This window comes from Hippocampus zosterae, chromosome 7, assembly GCF_025434085.1.
Source record: "Hippocampus zosterae strain Florida chromosome 7, ASM2543408v3, whole genome shotgun sequence".
Taxonomy (NCBI): Eukaryota; Metazoa; Chordata; class Actinopteri; order Syngnathiformes; family Syngnathidae; genus Hippocampus; species Hippocampus zosterae.
This window is the reverse complement of record NC_067457.1, coordinates 26,446,483-26,468,540: the sequence shown is the minus strand read 5'-3', so window position 1 is coordinate 26,468,540 and position 22,058 is coordinate 26,446,483. Positions and strand designations below refer to the sequence as shown.

At 50.1% G+C, this 22,058-nt stretch overlaps 1 protein-coding gene and 1 long non-coding RNA gene across 3 annotated transcripts; both read left to right on the top strand.

The window, feature by feature from the left end:
• Positions 1–17,035: 17,035 nt before the first annotated feature.
• LOC127603706 (uncharacterized) lies at positions 17,036–18,173 on the top strand. Of its 2 annotated transcripts, XM_052070240.1 has the most exons (4): positions 17,107–17,151; positions 17,264–17,328; positions 17,403–17,429; positions 17,604–17,943. In XM_052070240.1, the coding sequence occupies exons 1-4, from the start codon at positions 17,141–17,143 to the stop codon at positions 17,876–17,878; spliced, it is 378 nt and encodes a 125-aa protein (XP_051926200.1). In that variant the 5' UTR covers positions 17,107–17,140; the 3' UTR covers positions 17,879–17,943. The 2 variants fall into 2 exon arrangements, with proteins under 2 accessions (XP_051926198.1, XP_051926200.1); XM_052070238.1 differs by having other exon boundaries at positions 17,036–17,151; positions 17,264–17,429; positions 17,604–18,173.
• Positions 18,174–20,945: 2,772 nt separating this feature from the next.
• On the top strand, positions 20,946–21,595 carry LOC127603726 (uncharacterized). Its single transcript, XR_007963114.1, has 3 exons — positions 20,946–21,092; positions 21,159–21,202; positions 21,285–21,595. It is a non-coding gene; the product is annotated as an uncharacterized LOC127603726 (long non-coding RNA).
• The last annotated feature ends 463 nt before the right edge of the window (positions 21,596–22,058 follow it).

Here is a 22,058-nt window from a genome sequence, read left to right as displayed (position 1 = left end):
GTCTTGATCTGGAAGAAATGAGACAACATTTTGTTTACATAAACACATTCACAAATAAATTACCTAGTCATCATAGAATTTAATGATTAATGTCCATAAATCATAATGAATGTGATGAGAATAAGCACAACTTGGGAGTACAATTTTACCTTCTTTTTCCACATTTGTCATCCTCACTTCTCCAATGGTTGAACACTTGAGTCTTCGTGTAATTCCATCAGCATTCAAATGACTTCTGCTGAATGTGTCACTTGGGGTAGCACAGCTTCCATTTGTCCATATTTTACATTGGAAAATTTCGTTTGCAGGTTTTACAGACTGGGTTCACTTGTAAAAGATTACCCAGTTTCACCGCTTATTCCTCAATTTGTTGATTTATGTGCACCGTCCCAATGAAATAAAACCAAATTGCATAAACTGACAGCAGTTAGGCATTAGTGTCACTTAATTCACTGGCAATAAATTGGGTCTTAATCTGGTTTTAGGATTATAGAGATTGGGTGGTTCGGGGTTGTTAGTGTCGGGTAGGGGGTAATGGTTTAGGTTGGGATTAGCGTTCAGGGTAGGGCAGGGGTGTCCAAACTGTCATTAAGAGTCTCCGTCCGGCCCTTTTCCAGTTCTTCCAGGGGCAGCACACAATTCAAATAATCAGGATCGTTTTAATGCTGCTTCAGAGCTGGCTGATGAGCTGATTATCTAAATTAGGTGTGTTGCAGCCAGGAGAGGTGGAAAACAGGCAGGACAGTGGCCCGCCAATGCCCAGAGCACAACATGCCTGGAGTATGGAAGAGTTTAAGTTTAGTGTTATGATTTTGGGGGGAGGTGGGGGGGGGCCTGCGGTTGAAGCTGGGGTAAGAGGCCAGACTTTTCGGTGATAACGGGTGGGTTAAGGTAAATGGGTGAGGGGTTAGGTTTGAGAAGCTCCGAGTCATGGTTGTGCGTTAGGTAGAAGTTAAGGAGAGGACATTTTGCTTTTAGTGTTAGAATTGGGCATTTTAGGTTGTGTTTAGGCAGTTCTGATGAAAGTTCGGGTTTGGAGTAGGGTTTAGGTTCAGACAAGGTGTAGGGCCAGAGTTAGTATTAGGTTAGGGCTGGGGAATCTGGGTTTCAAGGTAGGGATAGGATTAAGAGGATCAGGGTTAAGATTTGATGTTAGGAGTGAGACCCTTAGGTGTTTAGGCAGTTCGGGTTCAGCATTTTGGTGTTTCAGCATTGATGGTGAAGAGGTTACAGGGGATTAGGGTTATGCGAGGTTAGCGTTAACGGTCTGGTTCGGGAGTTGGGATTAAGAGGTAGGATTTAAAATTGGCCTTGGGGGTTTAAAGTGTTAGGGGTTTAGAGTAGGGGATTCAAGAGTTATGGTTTAGGATAGGGGTGAGGGTACAGGGCTAGCGTTTAGAGTTAGAAGGTACAGGATAGGGCAGGGGTGTCCCAACTTGGTCTGTCTGTTTCTCCAGCTCTGCCGGGAGCAACACACCTTTATTCAAATAACCAGGATCATTCTAATGACTGAGCTGGCTGATGAGCTGATCATCTGAATCAGGTGTGTTACACATGAAAGAGGTGGGAAAAAAGCAGGACATTGGCCCTCCAGGCCCAGACATTCCTGGAGTATGGATGAAGGCTGGTGCTCGGATTTGGGGGTTGCATTGTCAAATCGGGTTAGGATTAAGGGGCTAGCATTTTCTGGGTCAAGGTTTAGGATTACCATAAGTGTAGTTAGGGGGTGTAGGGGAGGGGGTCATGGTTTATAGGTTAGAGTACAAGGACAGGTATTAACATTGAAGGTTGGGGAATTAGGGTTTGTGTGAGGGGATTACGGAGAATGGCAGGGGTGTCCAAACTCGGTCCTCAAGGGACGCTTGTCCTGACCCTTTTCCAACTTTGCCAGGAGCAACACGCCTGATTCAAAAAAATCAGGATCGTTCTAATGCTGCTTCAGAGATTGCTGATGAGCTGATCATCTGAATCAAGTGTGTTGCAGCCAGGAGAGGTGGACAACGGGCCAGACAGTGGACCTCCAGGCCCGGGGCTCTGATGTGGGGGTTGCATTGTCAAAATCAGGTTAGAATTGGGGGCTAGCATTTTGTGGGTCAAGGTTTAGGGTTAATGTTAGTTTAGTTAGGATTCGTGTTTATAGTTAGGTTAAGGGGTGTAGGGATCACGGTTTAGAGGTTAGAGTACATGGACAGGTGTTGGCATTAGGGAATTAGGGTTTGGGTGTCCAAACTCTGTCCTCAAGGGACACTTGTCCTGACCCTTTTCCAACTTTGCCAGGAGCAACACGTCTGATTCAAAACAATCAGGATCGTTCTAATGCTGCTTCAGAGATTGCTGATGAGCTGATCATCTGAATCAAGTGTGTTGTAGCCAGGAGAGTTGGACAACAGGCCGGACAGTGGACCTCCAGGCCCGGGGCTCTGATGTGGGGGTTGCATTGTCAAATCGGGTTAGAATTAGGGGCTAGCATTTTGTGGGTCAAGGTTTGGGGTTAATGTTAGTTTAGTTAGGATTAGTGTTTATAGTTAGGTTAAGAGGTGTGGGGATCATTGTTTAGCGGCTAGAGTACATGGACAGGTGTTTGCATTAGGGAATTAGGGTTTGAGTGAGGGAGATTAGGGTAAAAGGCAGGGGTCTCCAAACTCAGTCCTCAAGGGACGCTTGTCCTGTTTTCCAACTTCGCCAGGAGCAACACACCCGATTCAAATAATCAGGATCGTTCCAATGCTGCTTCAGAGATGGCTGATGAGCTGATCATCTGAATCAGGTGTGTTGCAGCCGGGAATGGACAACTGGCAGGACAGTGGCCCTCCAGGCCTAGGGCTGGACATGCCTGCAGTATGGATGAGGTTTAGGGTTCAAGTTTAATTTTAGGATTTAGGGGTTGCGGATTTAGAGTCTTACGGATGAATTGGGTTAAGGGGAGAATTAAAGGTTAAGATTTAACATTAGCTTAAGGATTATGGAGGTTAGCGTTCAGGGTAGGTGATTTGAGGGTTTTGGTTAGGAGTGAGGGTACAGGGTTAGGGTTATTAGTTTACTGTTAAGGGTTGGTGAGGAGGTTAGCATACCGAGTGTGAAGATTTTATTGGAACAGTGCACATTCATCAACACAAGAATAAACAGCGGAAATGTGCCACATTTCCAAATGCTGGTTTGATGTAGCACACAACACATAAAACACGGACAGTGATGCAATCTGAGCCACTTTTCCCACATACACATTTGAAGCAGTTCTAGATGAAAGAAGCGTGTCATTTCAGTGACCAGAGATGTTATGCTGAATATGTGCACATGTTTGCAACAAGCCAAGTTTGAAAGTAAAGACAGTGTCCATTGACTGAAGAAAAAAAAATTGGTTCACTTCTGTACCTTAAATTTGTTTCATCGACAGTCAGCACTGACGTTCCTCTCCTCATTGACCTCTGCTCCACAAGCCAACCAGCCACACCAGCACAGACCGTCCAACAGCGCTGTCATCTCCACTACAATACACCAGGCCTGTGAAAAAAAGCTCAATATGTGGACACGTCTGCAACAAGCCAAGTTTGAAAGTAAACAAGAGGTCCGAGTGTCCATTGACCAAAAAAAATTAAAGGTTCACTTCTGTACCTTAAATTTGTTTCGACAGTCAACACCGACGTTCCTCTCTCTCCTAATCCTCGGCTCCACAACCCATCCAGCCGCACCAGCGCATACCGTCCAACAGCGCCGTCATCTCCACTAAATAGACCAGGCCTGTGAAAAAGCTCATTACAGGTGCAACGAACAAGCACATGGGTTTGGATTAGAGGATTAAGCGTTAGGTAGTAAACACTTACACCAAACCCCCGTATCCTAAAAGCGTCGACACACCAAACCCAAATCGCCTGTATGACGAACCGAACAGCCTGAATGCGTCATCGCATAACCTTAACACCCGACTATACTCAAACAAAATCCTTGTACCCTGACTCTGAACACCTAACCCTTAATGCCTATACATCTAACCACTGAACCCAAAAATTCTATCTGCCTTACTCCAATTCCTAACCCCAAACTCAAACCTCGAGGGTTAACCCTGAACATCGTGCCCTTACCTCAACCATAAACCCCTAACTGTCAACCCTCCAACTTTATCCCCCAATTCTACCCCTCACCACTAACCATACCCCAAATGCTTACTCTAAACTTCAACCGTAACCCTAATTTCCCTTTACCCTGAAACTCAGGGGTGTCCAAACTTGGTCTCAAAGGGCCGCTGTCCTGTCTGCTTTGCATCTCTCCTGGCTGCAACACACCCGATTCAGACGATCAGCTCATCAGGCATCTCTGAAGCAGCATTACAACGATCCTGATTATTTGAATCAGGTGTGTTGCTCTTGGAGGAGCTGGGAAACGGGCAGGACAGCAGCCCTTAAGGACAGAGTTTGGACACCCCTGGGTTTGAGGGTTTAAGGGAAATTAGGATTAAGGCTGAGGTTTAGAGTTAGCACTTGGAATATGGTTAAAGTGGTTAGGAGTAGGATTAGGGGTTAAAAGTTAGAGGGTTGACAGTGGTAAGGGTTTATGGTTGAGGTGACGCAGATAGGCATCTTGTTTTATTAGAACGGTGCACACTCATCAACAAGAATAAAAAGCAGAAATGCACCATACTTCCAAATGACGACAGTGATGCAATCTGAGCCACTTCTCCCGCATACACGACTGAAGCAGTTCTAGATGACAGAGGAGAGAATAGTGTCATTTCAGTGATCAAAGTTATGCTCATTATGTGAACACGTCTGCAAAAAGCCAAGTTCCAAAGTAAACAAGACAGTGTCCATTTAACGAAAAAAAAAAGGATTGTTCACTTCTGTACCTTAAATTCGTTTCGACAAGTCAGCACTGGCGTTCCTCTCCTTATCCTAGGCCACACCAACGTAGACCGTCCAACAGCGCTGTCATCTCCACTAACTGAAAAAAGCTCATGACAGGTGCAAGGAACAAGCGTCTGGGTTTGGAATTGGGTGAGGGGATTAGAGAAAGGGTTTTTGGAGGAGAGGGTTAACCGTTAGGTAGTTGGGGGATAGGGTGAGAGGGTTAGGTGTGAGAAAGTCAGCGTTACGGGTTGGCTTGAGCAGGTTTTGGGCTTACCGTTATGATTTAGGCTTAACACCTCTTTTTAACCTCAATCCTACCCTTTACCCCAACCTATAACACCCCAAACGTGTATTCTTTAGGGTTGCAGTGACCAACTGATCACATTTCAGAATGACCTCAAACCCTCTCACCCTTCCTCTAACCTCAACCATAACCCAACTTTAAACACTAAACCCATATCCTTCTAAAAGCGTGGAAACAAACCGTCTGCAAGCCAAACCCGAACAGTCCAAATGCATCATCCCATAAACCCAACACCCGAGTATCCTCAAACAAAATCCTTCAAACCCTTCCCTCTGAATGCTTAATCCTTAACGCCTATACATCCAACCACCTAACCAAAGATGCCTTTCTTCCTCACCCCAATTCTAACCCCCATCTCAACCCTCAAGTGTTAACCCTTAACATGGTGCCTTCACCTCAACCCATAACACTTTCAACCCTCCATCTTTTAATCCCTAATCCTACCCCTCTCCACTTTAACCATATCCCAAAAGCTCACTCTAAACTAACCTTCATCCTAATTTCCCTTTACCCTTAAACCAGTGGTGTCTAAACTGTCGTCAAGGGCTGCTGTCCCGGCCGTTTTGCATCTCTCCCGGCTGCAACACACTTGATTCAGATGATCAGCTCATCAGGCATCTCTGAAGCAGCATTACAACGATCCTGATTATTTGAATCAGGCGTGTTGCTCTTGGGGGAGCTGGGAAACGGGCAGGACAGCCACCCAAGGACAGAGTTCAGACACCCCTGGGTCTGAGGGTGCAAGGGAATTTAGGATTCAGGTTGAGGTTTAGAGTTTGCATTTGGAATATGGTTAAAGTGGTGAGGGGTAGGATTAGGGATTAAAAGATGGGGTTGACAGTGTTAGGGTTTTATGGTTGAGGGCACGATGTTCAGGGTTGGCGCTCGAGGTTTGAGATTGCAGTTAGAAATTAGGGTAAAGCAGATCGGCCTCTAAGGTTAGGTAATTATCTGTATAGGCATTAGAGGTTAGGCCTTCAGAGTAAGGGTTCAAGGGATTTTGTTCAAGAGGATAGGCAGGTGATGGGGTGAGGCGATAATGCATTCGGGATTACAGAACAGTTCACATTAAATCACAAATACAGTTAAGGCGGTGAGAGTTACGCATTTTGGCGCCTGGTAGATGAACAAATACTGCATCTGCAAGACAGAAACGAGCCAGGACCGTTTGTGTGAATTTACCACACCGCATGTACAAAACGAGGTTTTGGGGCAGTTCCGACTCACCACGGTCTGGAAGAGCTTCAGACGCTGCTCTCGGATTTCCAAACTACCGCTTTGTGTCCAGCGTGCATCTTGTCCATCATACCATCAATCAGGATGAACCTGCCCGTCTGAACAACGTCAGCGCTGGGGGAGGTGTAAACATCAGGCTTTGGTTTATTGGTCTCCATTATGAATGTAACTATTATTGATTTGTACGGACTTAATCATGTAGTTACATTCTTAACATTAGCCAAAGAAATATTTTGAAGCGCGGTGCCTGTAATGTACCTGCAGTGGACCACGATGGCCGCGACTGGCGGCTTGAGCGCCTTTGACTTTGTTGGAACTTGAGCATGCCGATGGGAGAGAAGGACACGCCGAAGTTGGGCCAGTTGGTGAAATGGAGCGGCGTGACCACACGCGGCATCATTCGATTGCTACGAGATGAACAAAGTGTTAAGTGAAAATCGTTGCCCAGAACGAGCCATTCGATGCTTCTGATGTGTTGGACGTAGAACTTGCGTAAGGTGTAATCCACCAGCACGACCGAGTCCTCCACTGCCACGCGCATGTGCCCGTAGGTCCAGCAGCCCCGATCCAGCCAGTGACAGCAACCGTCACACACGTCCTACATGGCAATGGACATCTTTCATTTTGTTTCAAATTGCAATTTCAGAGCCCTTGGAAAGTTTATTCTCCACCATCGCTTTGACTATTCCTCCATTTTTCTCTTGCCACTTGCAATGGCAAGGAATTTTAGATTAACTGAAGAAAATTAGGGTGCGACCCGAATTAAATTTTGGGGAGGATTGGGGGGGGGGGTCAGAAGTCCCTTTTATGCCGCCGTTTTTCCACCCGTTTCGCTGCATGACAACCACTCACTTCCTTCAGGTGCGCCAGAATAACAACCTCCTGCTCCCAAATCATCCTCCAGAGATCAGCCATCGTGTCCTCTTTGGACCTGGCACAACAAAAATTGTGTTTGTTTTTTGCAAAGTAACTCGAATCGAGTGAACATCAACTTACCTTGTGCTGCTGAGAATTTGTTCTTCATGGTGAAACCCTGTTCAAGGAAAACTTGGAAGAAAATCGAGCAATTATCAATCTACCACTCACGTCAATGTTGAAGGTGGCGTATGAGTGTTGGGGAGTCTGGCGATTGGGGTTAGGTTTAAGAATAGGGTCAGGGGTTCGTGTTACAGAATTTAGGCGTCGAAGTTTGAGTTATTCACTGTAAAATGTGAGAGCCCCTTCGGCCCTGCACAGCAAGCAGCGATAGCTGCCCTCTGCTGGTCAAACCTTGTCACTGCAAACAGGAATACAGATCAAGGGTGTTCGAAGTTGGCGTGGGGTTCGTGTTAGAAGTAAGTATACAAGAAACTGCGGCATCCTCTTATGGGGGATGGGGGAGTGGTGATGAGGTTCGAGGTTAGGTGTTGGTTGAGCATGAGGATTGGGGTGTGAGGGTAGGCGTGTCCAACTCCGGGGCTTGAGGGCCACTTTTCTGCCCGTTTTCCAGCTCCGACGGGTGCAACACACCGGATTCAGATGATCAGCTCATCAGCCAGCATTTGAACGATCCTGATTATTTGAATCAGGCGCGTTGCTCCTGGGAGAGATGAAAAACGGGCAGGACTGTGGTCCTTGAAGACCAAGTTTGGACACCCGTTTCTTGGGGCTTGGGGGTGAGTTGGCGGGAGAAATCAGGGTTAGGGGTTTTGATTAGAGTTAGGATTCGGAAGCAAGCGTTAGTCTGTTCGAGTTAGGCATTTTGGCGCCTGGTAAATCAACGCATACTGCATCTACAAGGAGAAAAAGAGGTTTTGGGGCTGCGCCCCGACTCACATTCGACTGGAAGAGCTGTGGACGCTGCTCTGGGATTTCCAAACTACCGCTTTGTGTCCGGCGTAAATCTTGTCCATCATACGATCAATCACGACGAACCTGCCCGTCTGACCAACGCCAGCGTTGGGAGCTGTAAACATCAGGCTTGTCAACTTTGGTTTATTGGTCTCCGTTATGAATGTAACTATTGATTTGTACGGACTTAATCATGTAGTTACATTCTTAACATTAGCCAGAGAAATATTTTGAAGCGCGATGCCTGTAATGTACCTGCAGTGGACCACGATGGGCGCGACGGGCGGCTTGAGCGCCATTGACTTTCTTGGAACTTGAGCATGCCGATGGGAGAGAAGGGCACGCCGAAATTGGGCCAGTTGGTGAAATGGAGCGGCGTGACCACACGCGGCATCATTCGATTGCTACAAGATGAACAAAGTGTTAAGTGAAAATCGTTGCCCAGAACGAGCCATTCGATGCTTCTGATGTGTTGGACGTAGAACTTGCGTAAGGTGTAATCCACCAGCACGTCCGAGTCCTCCACTGCCACGCGCATGTGCCCGTAGGTCCAGCAGCCCCGATCCAGCCAGTGACAGCAACTGTCACACACGTCCTACATGGCAATGGACATCTTTCATTTTGTTTCAAATTGCAACTTCAGAGCCCTTGGAAAGTTCATTCTCCACCATCACTTTGACCATTCCTCCATTTTTCTCTTGCCACTTGCAATGGCAAGGAATTTTAGATTAACTGAAGAAAATTAGGGTGAGACCCAAATTAAATTTTTGGGAGGATCGGGGGTCAGAAGTCCCCTTTATGCCGCCGTTTTGCTGCATGACAACCACTCACTTCCTTCAGGTGCGCCAGAATAACAACCTCCTGCTCCCAAATCATCCTCCAGAGATCAGCTATCGTGTTCTCTTTGGACCTAGCACAACAAAAATCGTGTTTGTTTTTTGCAAAGTAACTCGGATCAAGTGAACATCAACTTACCTTGTGCTGCTGAGAATTTGTTCTTCATGGTGAAACCCTGTTCAAGGAAAACTTGGAAGAAAATCGAGCAATTATCAATCTACCACTCACGTCAATGTTGAAGGTGGCGTATGAGTGTTGGGGAGTCTGGCGATTGGGGTTAGGTTTAAGAATAGGGTCAGGGGTTCGTGTTACAGAATTTAGGCGTCGAAGTTTGAGTTATTCACTGTAAAATGTGAGAGCCCCTTCGGCCCTGCACAGCAAGCAGCGATAGCCGCCCTCTGCTGGTCAAACCTTGTCACTGCAACCTGAGAGGAATACAGGTTAAGGGCGGTCGAAGTTGGCGTGGGGTTCGTGTTTGGAGTATGATTAGTGGTTTAGGAGCAGGGTGAGGACTGGATGTGATGCATCGTCATTTACACGGAACTTTCACAACATGCATCTAAAACAAAGCGCTCTACAGAACAGTGGGCAAAAATTAGTCATATAGCACGACACGCAAGACATGGAGCATCCTGCAATCACAACAACCAAGTCTGCATCTGCCTTGTTGTTGTGGGGGAGGGGAGATGAGGCTCGAGGTTAGGTGTTGGTTGAGCATGAGGATTGGGGTGTGAGGGGTAGGCATGTCCAACTCCGGGGCTTGAGGGCCACTTTTCTGCCCGTTTAAGCTCCGTCGGGTGCAACACACCGGATTCAGATAATCAGCTCATCAGCCAGCATTTTTTGAACGATCCTGATTATTTGAATGGGGCACGTTGCTCCTGGGAGAGATGGAAAAACAGGCATGACGGCAGTCTTTCAAGACCAAGTTTTGGACACCAGTTTCTTGGTGTTTAGGGGGGGGGGGGGGGGTTAGTTGGCGGGAGAATCAGGGTTAGGGGTTTTGATTAGAGTTAGGATTCGGCAGTAAGCCCTAGTCCGTTCAAGTTTTAGGCATTTTGGCGGATGGCAGATCAACGCATACCGCAACTGCAACCCAAACCCACAACACCGGTCTCCGATTACTAACACTAGGTCGGAACCCCGCTCCTACCCGCAACCCACTGAACTTAACCCCAGTAAGGGAACTCCATCCACAAATGGGAGCATTTCGCCACTTTCAAAATATTCGAGGGGCACTCGCCTCCGGGGAGGGGCACTCGCCTCCGGGGAGGGGCACTCGCCTCCGGGGAGGGGCACTCGCCTCCGGGGAGGGGCACTCGCCTCCGGGGAGGGGCACTCGCCTCCGGGGAGGGGCACTCGCCTCCGGGGAGGGGCACTCGCCTCCGGGGAGGGGCACTCGCCTCCGGGGAGGGGCACTCGCCTCCGGGGAGGGGCACTCGCCTCCGGGGAGGGGCACTCGCCTCCGGGGAGGGGCACTCGCCTCCGGGGAGGGGCACTCGCCTCCGGGGAGGGGCACTCGCCTCCGGGGAGGGGCACTCGCCTCCGGGGAGGGGCACTCGCCTCCGGGGAGGGGCACTCGCCTCCGGGGAGGGGCACTCGCCTCAAGACAAAAATGAGTCTTACCTTGTAGATGGTGGTCTTGGACGAATCACTTGAAGACGATCTTGCAGATCCCAGCTGTAGGCAGAAGCACAGGTGCCTGCACCTCCGATGTCAAAGAGCGCTATTGTAAACCAGGGAGCTTGTCTCGCCTTTAAAAAGGCGCCCTGTCAGGAATGTAACCTTTAGTTGCAATGCAAAATGCATTGGAGTATATACAATCACGCCACCCCTTACAGTCAAGGTGTCACATCAAATTCGAAATTATCACATTCGGTCATCACAAACTGAATAAAATATGATTGAGAATGACACAATAAAGACAATGACTTAAAATGATGCAATAAATCTAATAAGTAAAGAAATAACGTATATAAAAACATACATTTAAACCAAATTTACATACTTCCTGAGTGCCGCAATGAATGCTGGGAAGGTATAATTTGCAGCCCAATATTCCGTGACCGTATGTTGTAAATCCACGCAGACCATTCGAAAATAGAAATGCGTACACCTCGAAAACTTCTTAAAATACATCGCGAAGATTGGAAAAAGTGTCAGAATGTCATTTAATTTTTGTTTTCCCAGAATATCATTAAATCAGGATAAGGATCAAGAGCGGAAGCCATTTCCTTTAATGTAATGGCGACGGAATAGCTCCCAGAATGCTTTGCGGCACCAACCATCGATTTTAAATGCATGTTTTGTGACACTTATCTTGTTTTGGATACATCATTTATTCAGTCGTTTTTTCTCTCTTTTCATCATCAGCTCAGCGTGATTTCAGTTTGCTTTCATAAATGTATTTAAAAGTGGCACCGTGAGTTAACTAGAAGGTCGGATTGGAGCGCTCTATAATGTTTGCAAATGATCCACAATGCTTTGTAGCACTAAGAATCGAGTTTAAATGCATGTTTTGTGACACTTATTTTATTTGTTTTGGATACATTATTTATCCAGTCGTTTTTTCTCTTTTCACCATCAGCTCAGATTGATTTCAGTTTGCTTTCATAAATTTCGTTTTTAACGTGGGACCATGATTGTACTGGAAATTTGGATTGGAGGGTGCGATGGCGTGGAGTGTCCACCTGAGGGAGACACTTTCATGCCTTCGAGATTGTGGCTTTTTTTTTTGCTGAATATTTCCCATCATGTTTTGCGTCACTAAGAATTGCATTTAAATGCGTTTTTTGACGACTATTTTCTTTGTGACAATTATTTTCTTATATGTTTGGATACATTAATTATTCAGTCGATTTTTCGTTCGTTTTTTTGCTATAGTTCCCATCATACTTAGCGGTGTTTAAGTATGTGTGTTCTGACAATTATGTTTTCGGACAATTATATTCCACGTGAGGGGGACAGGCTGAACCCCCGCATTAAATGTAAGACATGTCTTGTCACGGAGGAAGGCCCAGCCTGAGATTGAGAGCATTCCATGTAGTGGAGAAAGGCCCAGCGTGTGATGGAGGCCATGCCATGTCATGGAGAAAACCACTTCGGCTTGAAATGAAACTATCAATTCAAGATACTCTAAAGTGGTAGGTAGACCAGGCATGATCAAGCCATATACAAATCGGCGCGATCAAGTATTTTACCCACAAGCTGCACAAGCTGCACAAGCTGCACAAGCTGCACAAGCTGCACAAGCTGCACAAGCTGCACAAGCTGCACAAGCTGCACAAGCTGCACAAGCTGCACAAGCTGCACAAGCTGCACAAGCTGCACAAGCTGCACAAGCTGCACAAGCTGCACAAGCTGCACAAGCTGCACTCACTTGATTGCTAAGGTGAGACAGCAACTGAAATCAATGTGAAAGGCATTGGTACTTGATTTATCGTCATACCATTTACAGTCAAGGTGTCACAACCAATTCTTAATTATCATATTTGGTAATAGCAAACTGAATAAAGTACGGGTAAAAAGTGACAGTAAAACCAATGACTAAAGAAATAATGTCCATAGAACAGACATTTAAACACAATTTACATTCTACGTGTGCCGCAGTGAATGCTGGGAAGATAAACAATTTCCCCGCTCAGCATTCCTCAAGCGTATGCTGTAATACACACAGACCAAATATAGAAATGCTTCAAAAACTTCTTAAAATACATCATGAAAATTGTAAAAAGTGTCAGAATGTCATTTATTTTTTTTTCCAGAACGTCCTTAAATCAGTAAAATGGAGCAAGAGCGGAAGCCATTTTATATTGAATGTAATGGCGACGGAATAGCTCCCAGCATGCTATGCGGCACTAAGCATCGAGTTTAAATGCATGTTTTATGACACTTATTTTGTTTTGGATACATAATTTATTCAGTCACTTTTCTCTTTTCATCTTCAGCTCAGATTTATTTCAGTTTGCTTTCACAAATGTGTTTAAAAGTGGCACCGTGAGTGTGCGGTAAGGTTGGATTGGAGGGCTACGATATGTTCAGAAATGCTCCCATAGTGCTTTGCAACAGTAAGAATTTATTTTAATTGCGTTTTGTGACAACTATTTTCTTTGTGACAATTATTTTCCTATTTGTTTTGCATACATTGTTTATTCAGTCGTTTTTTCCCTCTTGTCATAATCAGCCAAGATTGTTTAAATTTTCTTTCATAAATTCGTTTTTTAATGCGGTACCGTGATTGAACAGGAAGTTCAGACAGGATGGGTGAGATGGCGCGGCGTGTCCACCGGAGGGAGACATATTCAGACCTTCGGAGATTGTGGCTTTGTTTTTTTGGAAGACATTTCAATAAACGAGTTGGTCGATGAAAGCACGAAGAGACGAAAAGCAAGTGAGACGGCAGGGCAGAATTGTTTCTCATGCCCCCATTAGTTTTGTGGCTGCTAAAGGCTCCCCAAACCGGTTCGACGAGCACAAAGCGCACCTTCCGACATTTCAAACGGTTTGGAAGGGTGCGATGGCGCAGTGTGTCCACCGGAGGGAGACACACACAGGCCTTCGGAGAGTGTGGCTTTGAGGTAGATCATTCAACATGAGTTGATACGTGGACGAATTTGGAATGAATACCTAAATCATCCAACAGCTAGTCGTATGACAGCAAAGAATTCGTTGCGAATGCCATTGTTGTTTTCGCTGCTGCAAAAAGGCTCCCAAGAGGGTGTCAACGACCAATGGGGAAGTCCTATCCAAAATGGAGGGGTGCAATGGGGCGAGGTCTCCACCGGAGGGAGCCATATTCAGGGCTCGGAGATGCTGGCTTTACTTCCATTTCTTTTAGCCTTTGGATTACATCCAATTTTTAAAAAAACAGCCAAAGATTGGGGCAGTTTTAATAGAAAATACATATTGACCATAGATCTTATTTTTTAACTCGCGAATGTATAGTGCAAGCATCCCTTTCGCAGTCAACACTGACGTGTTTATCATCAATTCAAGCTGTGCTGTATTTTGTTCCGAGTCCAATTAATTTTATTCACGTCCCTTATATTGATAATCGGCAATGCCTTCATTGTAATCACTCATTTTGGATCAATTCACCCACTATCAAGTTTCAGCTGCAACACACAAACATTGATGGTGTTTGTGTTGGTTTGGTTCAACTTACCGAAGAGCTCAAAGTTGAAAGCTGCTCGAGACGCCGAAATGCAGCGAAATCCACAGCGTCAGCAAGTTTCCACGCGCAAGCATCTTCACTCCTCGAGTGTCGAAATCAAACACAGATTACTGTAGTGACACGAAAGCACCTACCCCAATTGGAGTCACTCCAACTTGAAAGAAAACATGTCATAAAGGTCACCTATTTGCTGGTCATAAAGAAGTCTTAAGATTCAAGGAACGAGCATGAAATCAATCCGTATTAAAAAATAAAAACCAAGCAAATCCTGTCCAATCTAGTCACAATATTTTCACACATTAGCCACAGCACTTTGGTTCCAGGAGCTGCGGTAACAAATTTAAAATGCCCCCAAAATTGTCCACCTAGGCCCGACTGGAGTCAATCAACTTGATTCCCTTCCCCGCAGCTGGCTAATCAAGACAAATCATACCGGCTGTGTGCCGTCCTTCCAATCTTCTGCAAAAACAGCTCGCCCCGCCACTCCATTCTCTTGGCTTTTTGCACAAATCTTGTTGGCGCAAACAAGTCTGGAGTTGATGCTCACGAAGAAAGTCACAATGTGACATGAGGAGCACACGAGCTTGTTCGCGTGTTGCACGCAGTGTGTGGGTGTGTGTCCAGTGTGCCGGAGAACGAAACGACAGCGTTCAAAGAACCCGTCTCTCCTGGAAATCGGTTTGTTCTCAATGGAAGACGGTGCAGTCCTGGAGCGAGTCTCCGTCACAATGGCTCCGCATTGCCGAGACCTCCTCGGTGTCCTTGACGGTCACAACCGCAGCCGCGATGGCAACAGCCCCGACAACAGCCCGTCCGTCTCGTATTTGGTTCATTTTTTGTGCCTCGTGTAAAATTAAAAAGGCATAAACATAGGTGAGTATGTGTTGCTCTGAAAGAAGATCGTGAATACCGGATCGCCCGCAGAAAAGGACTTTTGACCAGCGGGCAGAGCGACTGCAATTTCTCCACTTAATCTTCTCCCGCGGCCGACATCGCAAACGCATTTAAGCTCAAGCTTCCTCCTCGGAACGAGCTCAGATGGGTTTCCAAGAGAGGGAAATGAGTGAATTCAAGAACTGTCAATGGTGGTCGCGACAGGCCCCCCCCCCCCTAAACAATAAAAACAAAAAAACTTTATGCTTTGTGTATTTTGGCCAAAGAAAGTCAGCAAGTTAAGTGAGCCTTCCCTCTTTATACCAGCATTATTTACATCAATACACATTTGAACAGCTTTGTCATTTTGTAAGCTAGCGTAGCACCAGTATCGTCTGGTCATTGTCTTCACTTCCTCTGCATTGTTCATCCTTCGACTTGAGCGGCAAGCATCTAAGGCCATTTCAGGTTCGTGAGGTTGCACTCTGGCTGTTGTGTGATTTCTATTTGTATTTATTTTTGACTCTTCCCCCTTATAAGTAGTCTGCTTTCCACTGGGCCTATAGTGGAGCTCATCGTCCGAGTACTCAGCCTAGGAGATGGGGACCGCGTCTCCGTAGCCTTCAGTGGAGATGCTCACCTAGACGGACGGGGAACACAAAACTTACAATTCTATAAAACAGAAAAAAAATGTCTTCTGAACGAAAAATAACTATATTACACATACGTACATTATCACGCATGCGGCATCGGTGAGGCAAAAAGGCATCCGGCAAAACACGCGCGTCAGTCTGGAGGGTCCCGAGCGCGCGGCGACGCCATCCATCGCGGCGCGAGGCGCTCCAGTTCCTGTGGCTCGAGGAGTCGATTGGGGGTGGCCAACCGGTGAGAGACGAAGAGCCAATTTTTTTACCGACTTACTGCAAAGAGCCACACCATAACCTTCGTCGCGCCAACCGCCCGGATTCCGAATTCGAAGACATTCCAAAAGGAGTCGCGGAAAGAAACGGAAGACCTTTTTGCGCCGCGCTTCACTCGCATTCCCGCTCAGATGGGAAGAGGACAGCGGAGGACTTGCGACGCTTGACCTTACTCCGTTTCAAAGGTGCGCGATCGGCCACGCGTACTTTCGGACTCGGGTTACGCGGAAAACCTTTTCGGACAGAAGAGCCTTTGACGGCGAAACGGCGCGCCGAGCCCGCCGGGCCATTTGACCCGCCGGCAAAATGAGAACGAAAACGAGCAAAACGCTCGATCGGCCATTCGGTCCTCGCCGACTCGGCTTCCCGTGAAGCGCGTCGACGCCGAGTCACCGCAAATGCGGACTCCGCTCCGGTCCGGGGGCGTTTGGGGGTCAGTCCGCTTCCGCTCCGATTGTTCTTCCGGACGAGCGCGGCTCGCAATCGGAGCCGGCGCAGTGACCTTACGCCGCGTGGCTCGCGCGTGCACGGGTATCGCGCGTAAACAAGCCGCGCAAGCGACGGGCCGGTTGCGGCGAAGTCGTTTGATGGGCACGACGGCATGGATTAGCGCATGAAGGAGCGAGGCGCGTCGCAGAAGGAGCCCGGACGCACTCGGGACTCCAAAAGGGGCCAAAAGTGCATCGGCGAGCCGTCGGAGGAGGCCGCGCCAAAACGACCTCGGGGCCGGGACATCATTTGCGCGGGTGTTTGGAGCTACGTTGGCATGCCGGTCGCAAAAGAATCTGGAAGGCGCTTTGCGGACGGGGGGTGACTTTTGCCGTTCCTCTCGGCGCTTTGAAGGAAAGACAAAGGCAGAGAAAGAGGTCGGCCGCCGCGCTTGAAGGATTGCGCTCAAGAGTCGCCGGGCGTCTCGTCCGCGCTCGGGCCAGCTTTGTGAACGGCGGACCCGTCCTCCGTCCGATGAGCGGGATCGGCGCAGGAATCTGATGCGCACGCTGCGTGCCCCCGCGCACGCCCACGCCCACGCGCTGACATTTGGGGAGATATATAAACGGCGGCGCGAGGGACGGCGAGGCAGACCGTCGGCGATCGGGGCGGAACCGCGGACCTTTCTGACTTGAGCATGCTGAGCGGGTAAGGTCCTCCCTCCCTCCTTCCCTCCGTCCCTCCCTCCCGCAAGCGAGGTCACGCGGGAAATGACGCCGGCCAAATCGGAAGCTTGAGCGTCCCGGTTTTTACCTCGCAGAAAGGCGCTCCTCCTTTCGGCGGCCATGTTGGTCACGCTGGCTCGCGGAGACGCGCGTGGCGACGGTCAGGTGACGTGCGATCAAAGTTCTCCGTCGAGGCGACTCTTCCTCATGGCTCCGTATGTCTTTTCTACTCAGACTCCGCATCCGAACAAGTTCCCGCAGGTGAGAGTCCGACGCGTGCCGACGCCGAGCCGTCCGTCATTTCCTGAACAAAAGGCGGCAAGTTAGTCGAGCCTGAACAAAAGCGCGCCGGAGAACGCCGTCTCAAACTTTTTTGCGAGAGCGTAAATGCGATCATTTGGCAAAATGCTCGGCGGCGGCGTTTTCTCCTTCCAGATGACGAGAGTCCAGACGACGGACAGGGGGCGAGCTTCGGCTCTCCCGCCGCCAAAGCCGAAATCCTCGCCGCCGCCGGCCCGAGCCTCGCCCCCGACAATCTGCTTCACTTCGGCGGGCCCGGCGGTGCCAAGAGCCCCGACGGTCCCCATCGCGGCAAAGGTGCCAAACGTCCCGGAGTTCCCGGAGGTCCGTCTGTCCGTCCTCGGGCCAAAGTCGTGCCGAGGAATCGAGCGTCCAAAAGGAAATCCAGAGTGGCTCGCCCCCCCGCGTGAACGGGCGCCCATCCCGCCGTCGCGACGCAGCACGTGCGGATCCGTAATAAAAGAATCCAACATTGGCGCTTTTGTCCACGCGTGTCTCTTTGGACGCCTCGGCGCGCAGCGCGGGCGATCCGCGGACTGCGTTGCGGGCTCAGAAGTCAGCAAAAAGACCAGTCAAGACCAGTCAGACAAATAAGAGACAATTGAACACGCGCCGCCTGACGGCATGACCGAGTCCGAGATGAAAAACTCTTGGTCTCAATTCGGCCCCTTAAAAGAAAAAAAACAAAATGGAATAAGCACGCCGAACTCGAGCAAAAAGTTTGCTTTGGCGTGAACTCGAAATCCCCAAAGCGACCGGGCTTCACCACGCGCACCACTTGCAGAGGAGCGGAAAGCTAAACCGAGGCCAGCCTCGTTTCGGCGCCGGCGGACGAGCCTTTGCTCCGCCCTGTCCGACGTCCGCGGCGGAGGCGCCGGCCGAGCGAAGGGCGTCGAGGGCGACGTCTCCGACTTGAATAGGAACGTCCAGAAGGAGGTCCAAAAGTTGAACGGCCGCACGTCACGTCGGCCTTCCTCGGAACGCGGCCCGGCGGCCTCTCGCCAAGGTCATCCTCGACCTCTGAACTCCCGGGGCGTCTCCCAGCCGCCCGACCGACGCGTACGGCCGGTCTTGGGGGTCATCCCTCGTCTTCCGGTCCCGTCTTTCCCGGTACTCGACTCGGGTGCGGTCGTCTCGCCTCCGGCTGGAACTGGGGCGGGCGGAGCCGGAGGAGGCGGGGCCGAGGCCGGCCCATAAAAGCGGCCGGCGTCTCTCGCGTGGCCGCAGAGCTTTCGGCGGAGCTCGCGAGACGGGAGAAGCTCGAGTGGAATCCCGCCGACGCCGCCCTCTACCAAAATGATCCCGCGGTGAGTTGAGCGATCGATGCCTCCGACGCAACTCGGCGCGGGAGGAAGTGAGAATTTTGGCAAGCCTTCGAGCTCGCCTCCTCCGTCTCGTGGTCAACTTTTGAAAGGGCAAAAGATGCGCCGATCACGCGCTTCCCTCGACATTAACGCCGCCCGCGTATCGTGTGTATCGTGTGTGTCTGGTGCGCGTGCTTGCGCACCTTCTGTGTTACAATCGAGTTCTTTGTGCGCGTGCGTGCATGACAATGCTGTTCATTGTATGCGTGTGTGTGCGCGTGGCAGGTGTTTCACGCTCCTAGCGGTCCTCACTCTCGTCCCCCTGAGCGCGGCCGCTCCGCTTCCCGGTAAGATCCGCGCTCGCTGGCCACACGCAATGTCGCCTTTGCTTTGGATCCGTCCATTTTTGGTGCTGGTCACTTGGACAACAACAGTGAGTTGATTGGAATGAGAAATGTGGTTTACGTTGCAGAGCGAAGGAAGGCGCCGCTCGCTTATCTTGATGGTAAGTTTGTTGCCAATGCAACACACACGCACGCGTACGCAGGACAAAGCTTCAGCACCTCGTGGCCAGAAATGCAATACGAGCGTGTGGTCACGGTCTTGAATACGCCGCTTGTTCTTCCAGGGAGGGCAACCACGCCCACGGCGACGTCACGGCCAGGTAGGCACGAGTGCGCTCCAGACAGACGGCGGACCCGTCGCGAGGGGGGGGGGGGGGGTCTGCTTGCGCAGCATTCGGTTGGCGGAGCCTCGTCAAAAGCAAAAGGCCCTCGCAAATGGCAATCCCTCCGATTAGCGTGGCGACGTCTCGGCGGTATGAGCGTTTCCTACGTTAGCGTGTCCAATTTTGCGCGGCGTTCGCCTTTGTAAACGACCTTTGAAAGACCGAGAGCGGGTTGTTCAAAAGGCTTTTCCTTACAAATGTCGTCTGTGCTCGTTTCAGCTCCCGCCGAGCCGCGCGACACATCCGATTCGCCAGGTAAGCTAGCGACGGCGTTTGCGCGGGCGGGGGCGCCTCTCCCGGGAGCTCACGGGAACCTTTGCGTCAGCAGATGCCGACAACTCCCGGGAACGAGCCGAAGGTAGCGTTTGAGCTCGTCATGGTCGCCGTGCCCTTCGTCCACTAACTTGGTCTTTCCCAGCGCGACCCGACGACGAAGATCTCAACCGAGTGGAGCGCGAAGGTGCGATCCTTGAAAGTCAACCGTCGTGCGCCGACCCCTCGACCGAGTGTGGCGTTTGTGTCCGCAGGTGCTTCCGACGCAACGGATCCAGGTAGCGGGTCTCCTTCGGCCGCCCCGAGAAGAAATCCGACGTTTGCGGGGCCCATCTCCAGACGTGAAACCAAAAGCGCACAATGAGAGTCGCCGACGCCAAGACGTGTCGGGAAACTTCTCCGTCGCTTTTACGCGGCGTCCCGTCAAACGGACGTCAACGTTTCCGTCCGAATGCGCGCGGCACACTCGCGGGGGGCGCCGTCAACGCGTGTCAACGTCCCGCATCTCTCCGCAGATGGAGTCGCAGAAGGTCCCGACGAGCCCCGGACAGAAAACGGAGGTATGACAGTAGGTCTTCTTTGCCGAGTCAAGTCTCCGCAGGACCTTTCTCACCCCAAACGCAAAACGACGAGTGATTTGCAGAGTCTCCGGAATCGGCAGATTGGATAAAATCGCCCAAGTCCTCGGAGACGGCGGACAGGCTAGAGTCCACGGAGTCCACGGAGTCGGCGGATCCGCAAGAGTCCGCGGAATCACCCGAGTCTGCGGAATCGATAGAGTCCACGGCGTCACCGGAGGATGCGGAATCAGAAGAGTCTCCGGACTCGATCCGGTCCGGAGAGTCTTCGGAATCGCCGACGTCCCTCCGTTCGGCCCGGTCCGAATCAGGTCGGCTTCCGTTCCATCGCCGACGAATAAGCCTCACCCCCGCCGAGACAGATCCCGCGACCTTCTGTCATCAGAGTCGAGTTCAGAGGCGGGCGAGGAAAGCGAGAAGACCACGGGCGATTGCGAGTCGGACGCGACCGAGGCCTGCGGTGACCGCGGAGGCGACGGGGCTCGCCCCGTGGCCGCTTTTAACTCGGAGGAGGGCGGTAAGCTGGGGCCCGGGGTCTTTGATGACGAAGACGGTCGCTCAAAAGAAGGAAGCGAGGGATCGGAAAGGCACGAGACGGAAGGGGAGCGGATCGGAGAGGAAGACGGAAAGGCTTCCGAGGACGACGAGGGATCCCGGGCCGGTGTCGGCACGGAGGACCTCAAGGAGGAGGAGAATGTTCAAGAAACGGAAGAGAGCGCCCAAGTCTTTGACTCCACCTTAGGTGACTAAAAAGTCCCCGAAACGTGGTCGTGGACTCCAAAGTCATTTTTTGTTTTTTTTTTCACAGCAACTCTTGTTGAGAAATCAGACTCCACCCCCTCCAGCCTCAGGGTAAATCTTACGCTCACATTTGACACTTCAATGGCGAAAGCCGGCAAAAAAAGAGATTCTTCTTTGCTTTTTCCTTCTTCAGGAGTGAATTTGGCCTCCGAGCTGCGACCCCATCGTTATCGAGATCTGAATATGCTTCAAATGGCCTTTTCCATCCGTGACCGGCCTACTTTGTATTTGCAGAAACAAGCAGAAGTGGGGGCGGGTGGGGGGGGGGGGGGTCTGCCGGTTGCCATGTCAACTTCCCGTTTGGATGGCTCGCGTCTTTGAGTCTTTGTCAAGCGCTTGTCGCTTTGTTATTCCGCGCGCTGACTGAGCATGTCGATGGTCTCGCGCTCGTAGAGAACGCCGTGCAGCAAAATTGGCTGGAGGCTAATAAAGTTTGAACAGTCGCGTGTCCTTCTTTTTTTTCCAACTCATCATTGCCGAGGCGCCGACGTGTCGATCGAGCCGGCCGGCCAAACGTTCGAGCTTGAGGTGCCCGCGCAGGCCGGGCCCCGCCCGCTTCCACTCTTGCAGATGAAATCAACAAAGCAAACGTGGCAAGCGGCCACAAATGATTCCGTCGTTGGAATTTGTAGTTTGGCTTATTTCTTTCTTTTCTTTCTTTCTTTTTGCGCGACTACCCAGTTGTGCCTCATTTGCTATCTAATGTCGTTGCGAGGACCGCACGTTGTCCAGATAAGGACGCAAAGTGCACTTGTGGAACATTTGCGGGTGCGAGCAAAGAGGGCTTTCTCTTGGGCACAAATTGATGTCAGCAAAAAGGATTCAGACTTGCAAAGTCACCCTGAGGTCCCTCTTCCTCTTTCCCACTCTCAAAAAACTACAAAAAATCCAGACAAAAGCAGCGGCG

Excerpts from the sequence above, each read along its gene's own strand:
- LOC127603706 (XM_052070238.1), top strand. Across the intron at positions 17,430-17,603 it reads ATCCGAACAAGTTCCCGCAG|ATGACGAGAGTCCAGACGAC; the intron begins GTGAGAGTCCGA and ends TTCTCCTTCCAG.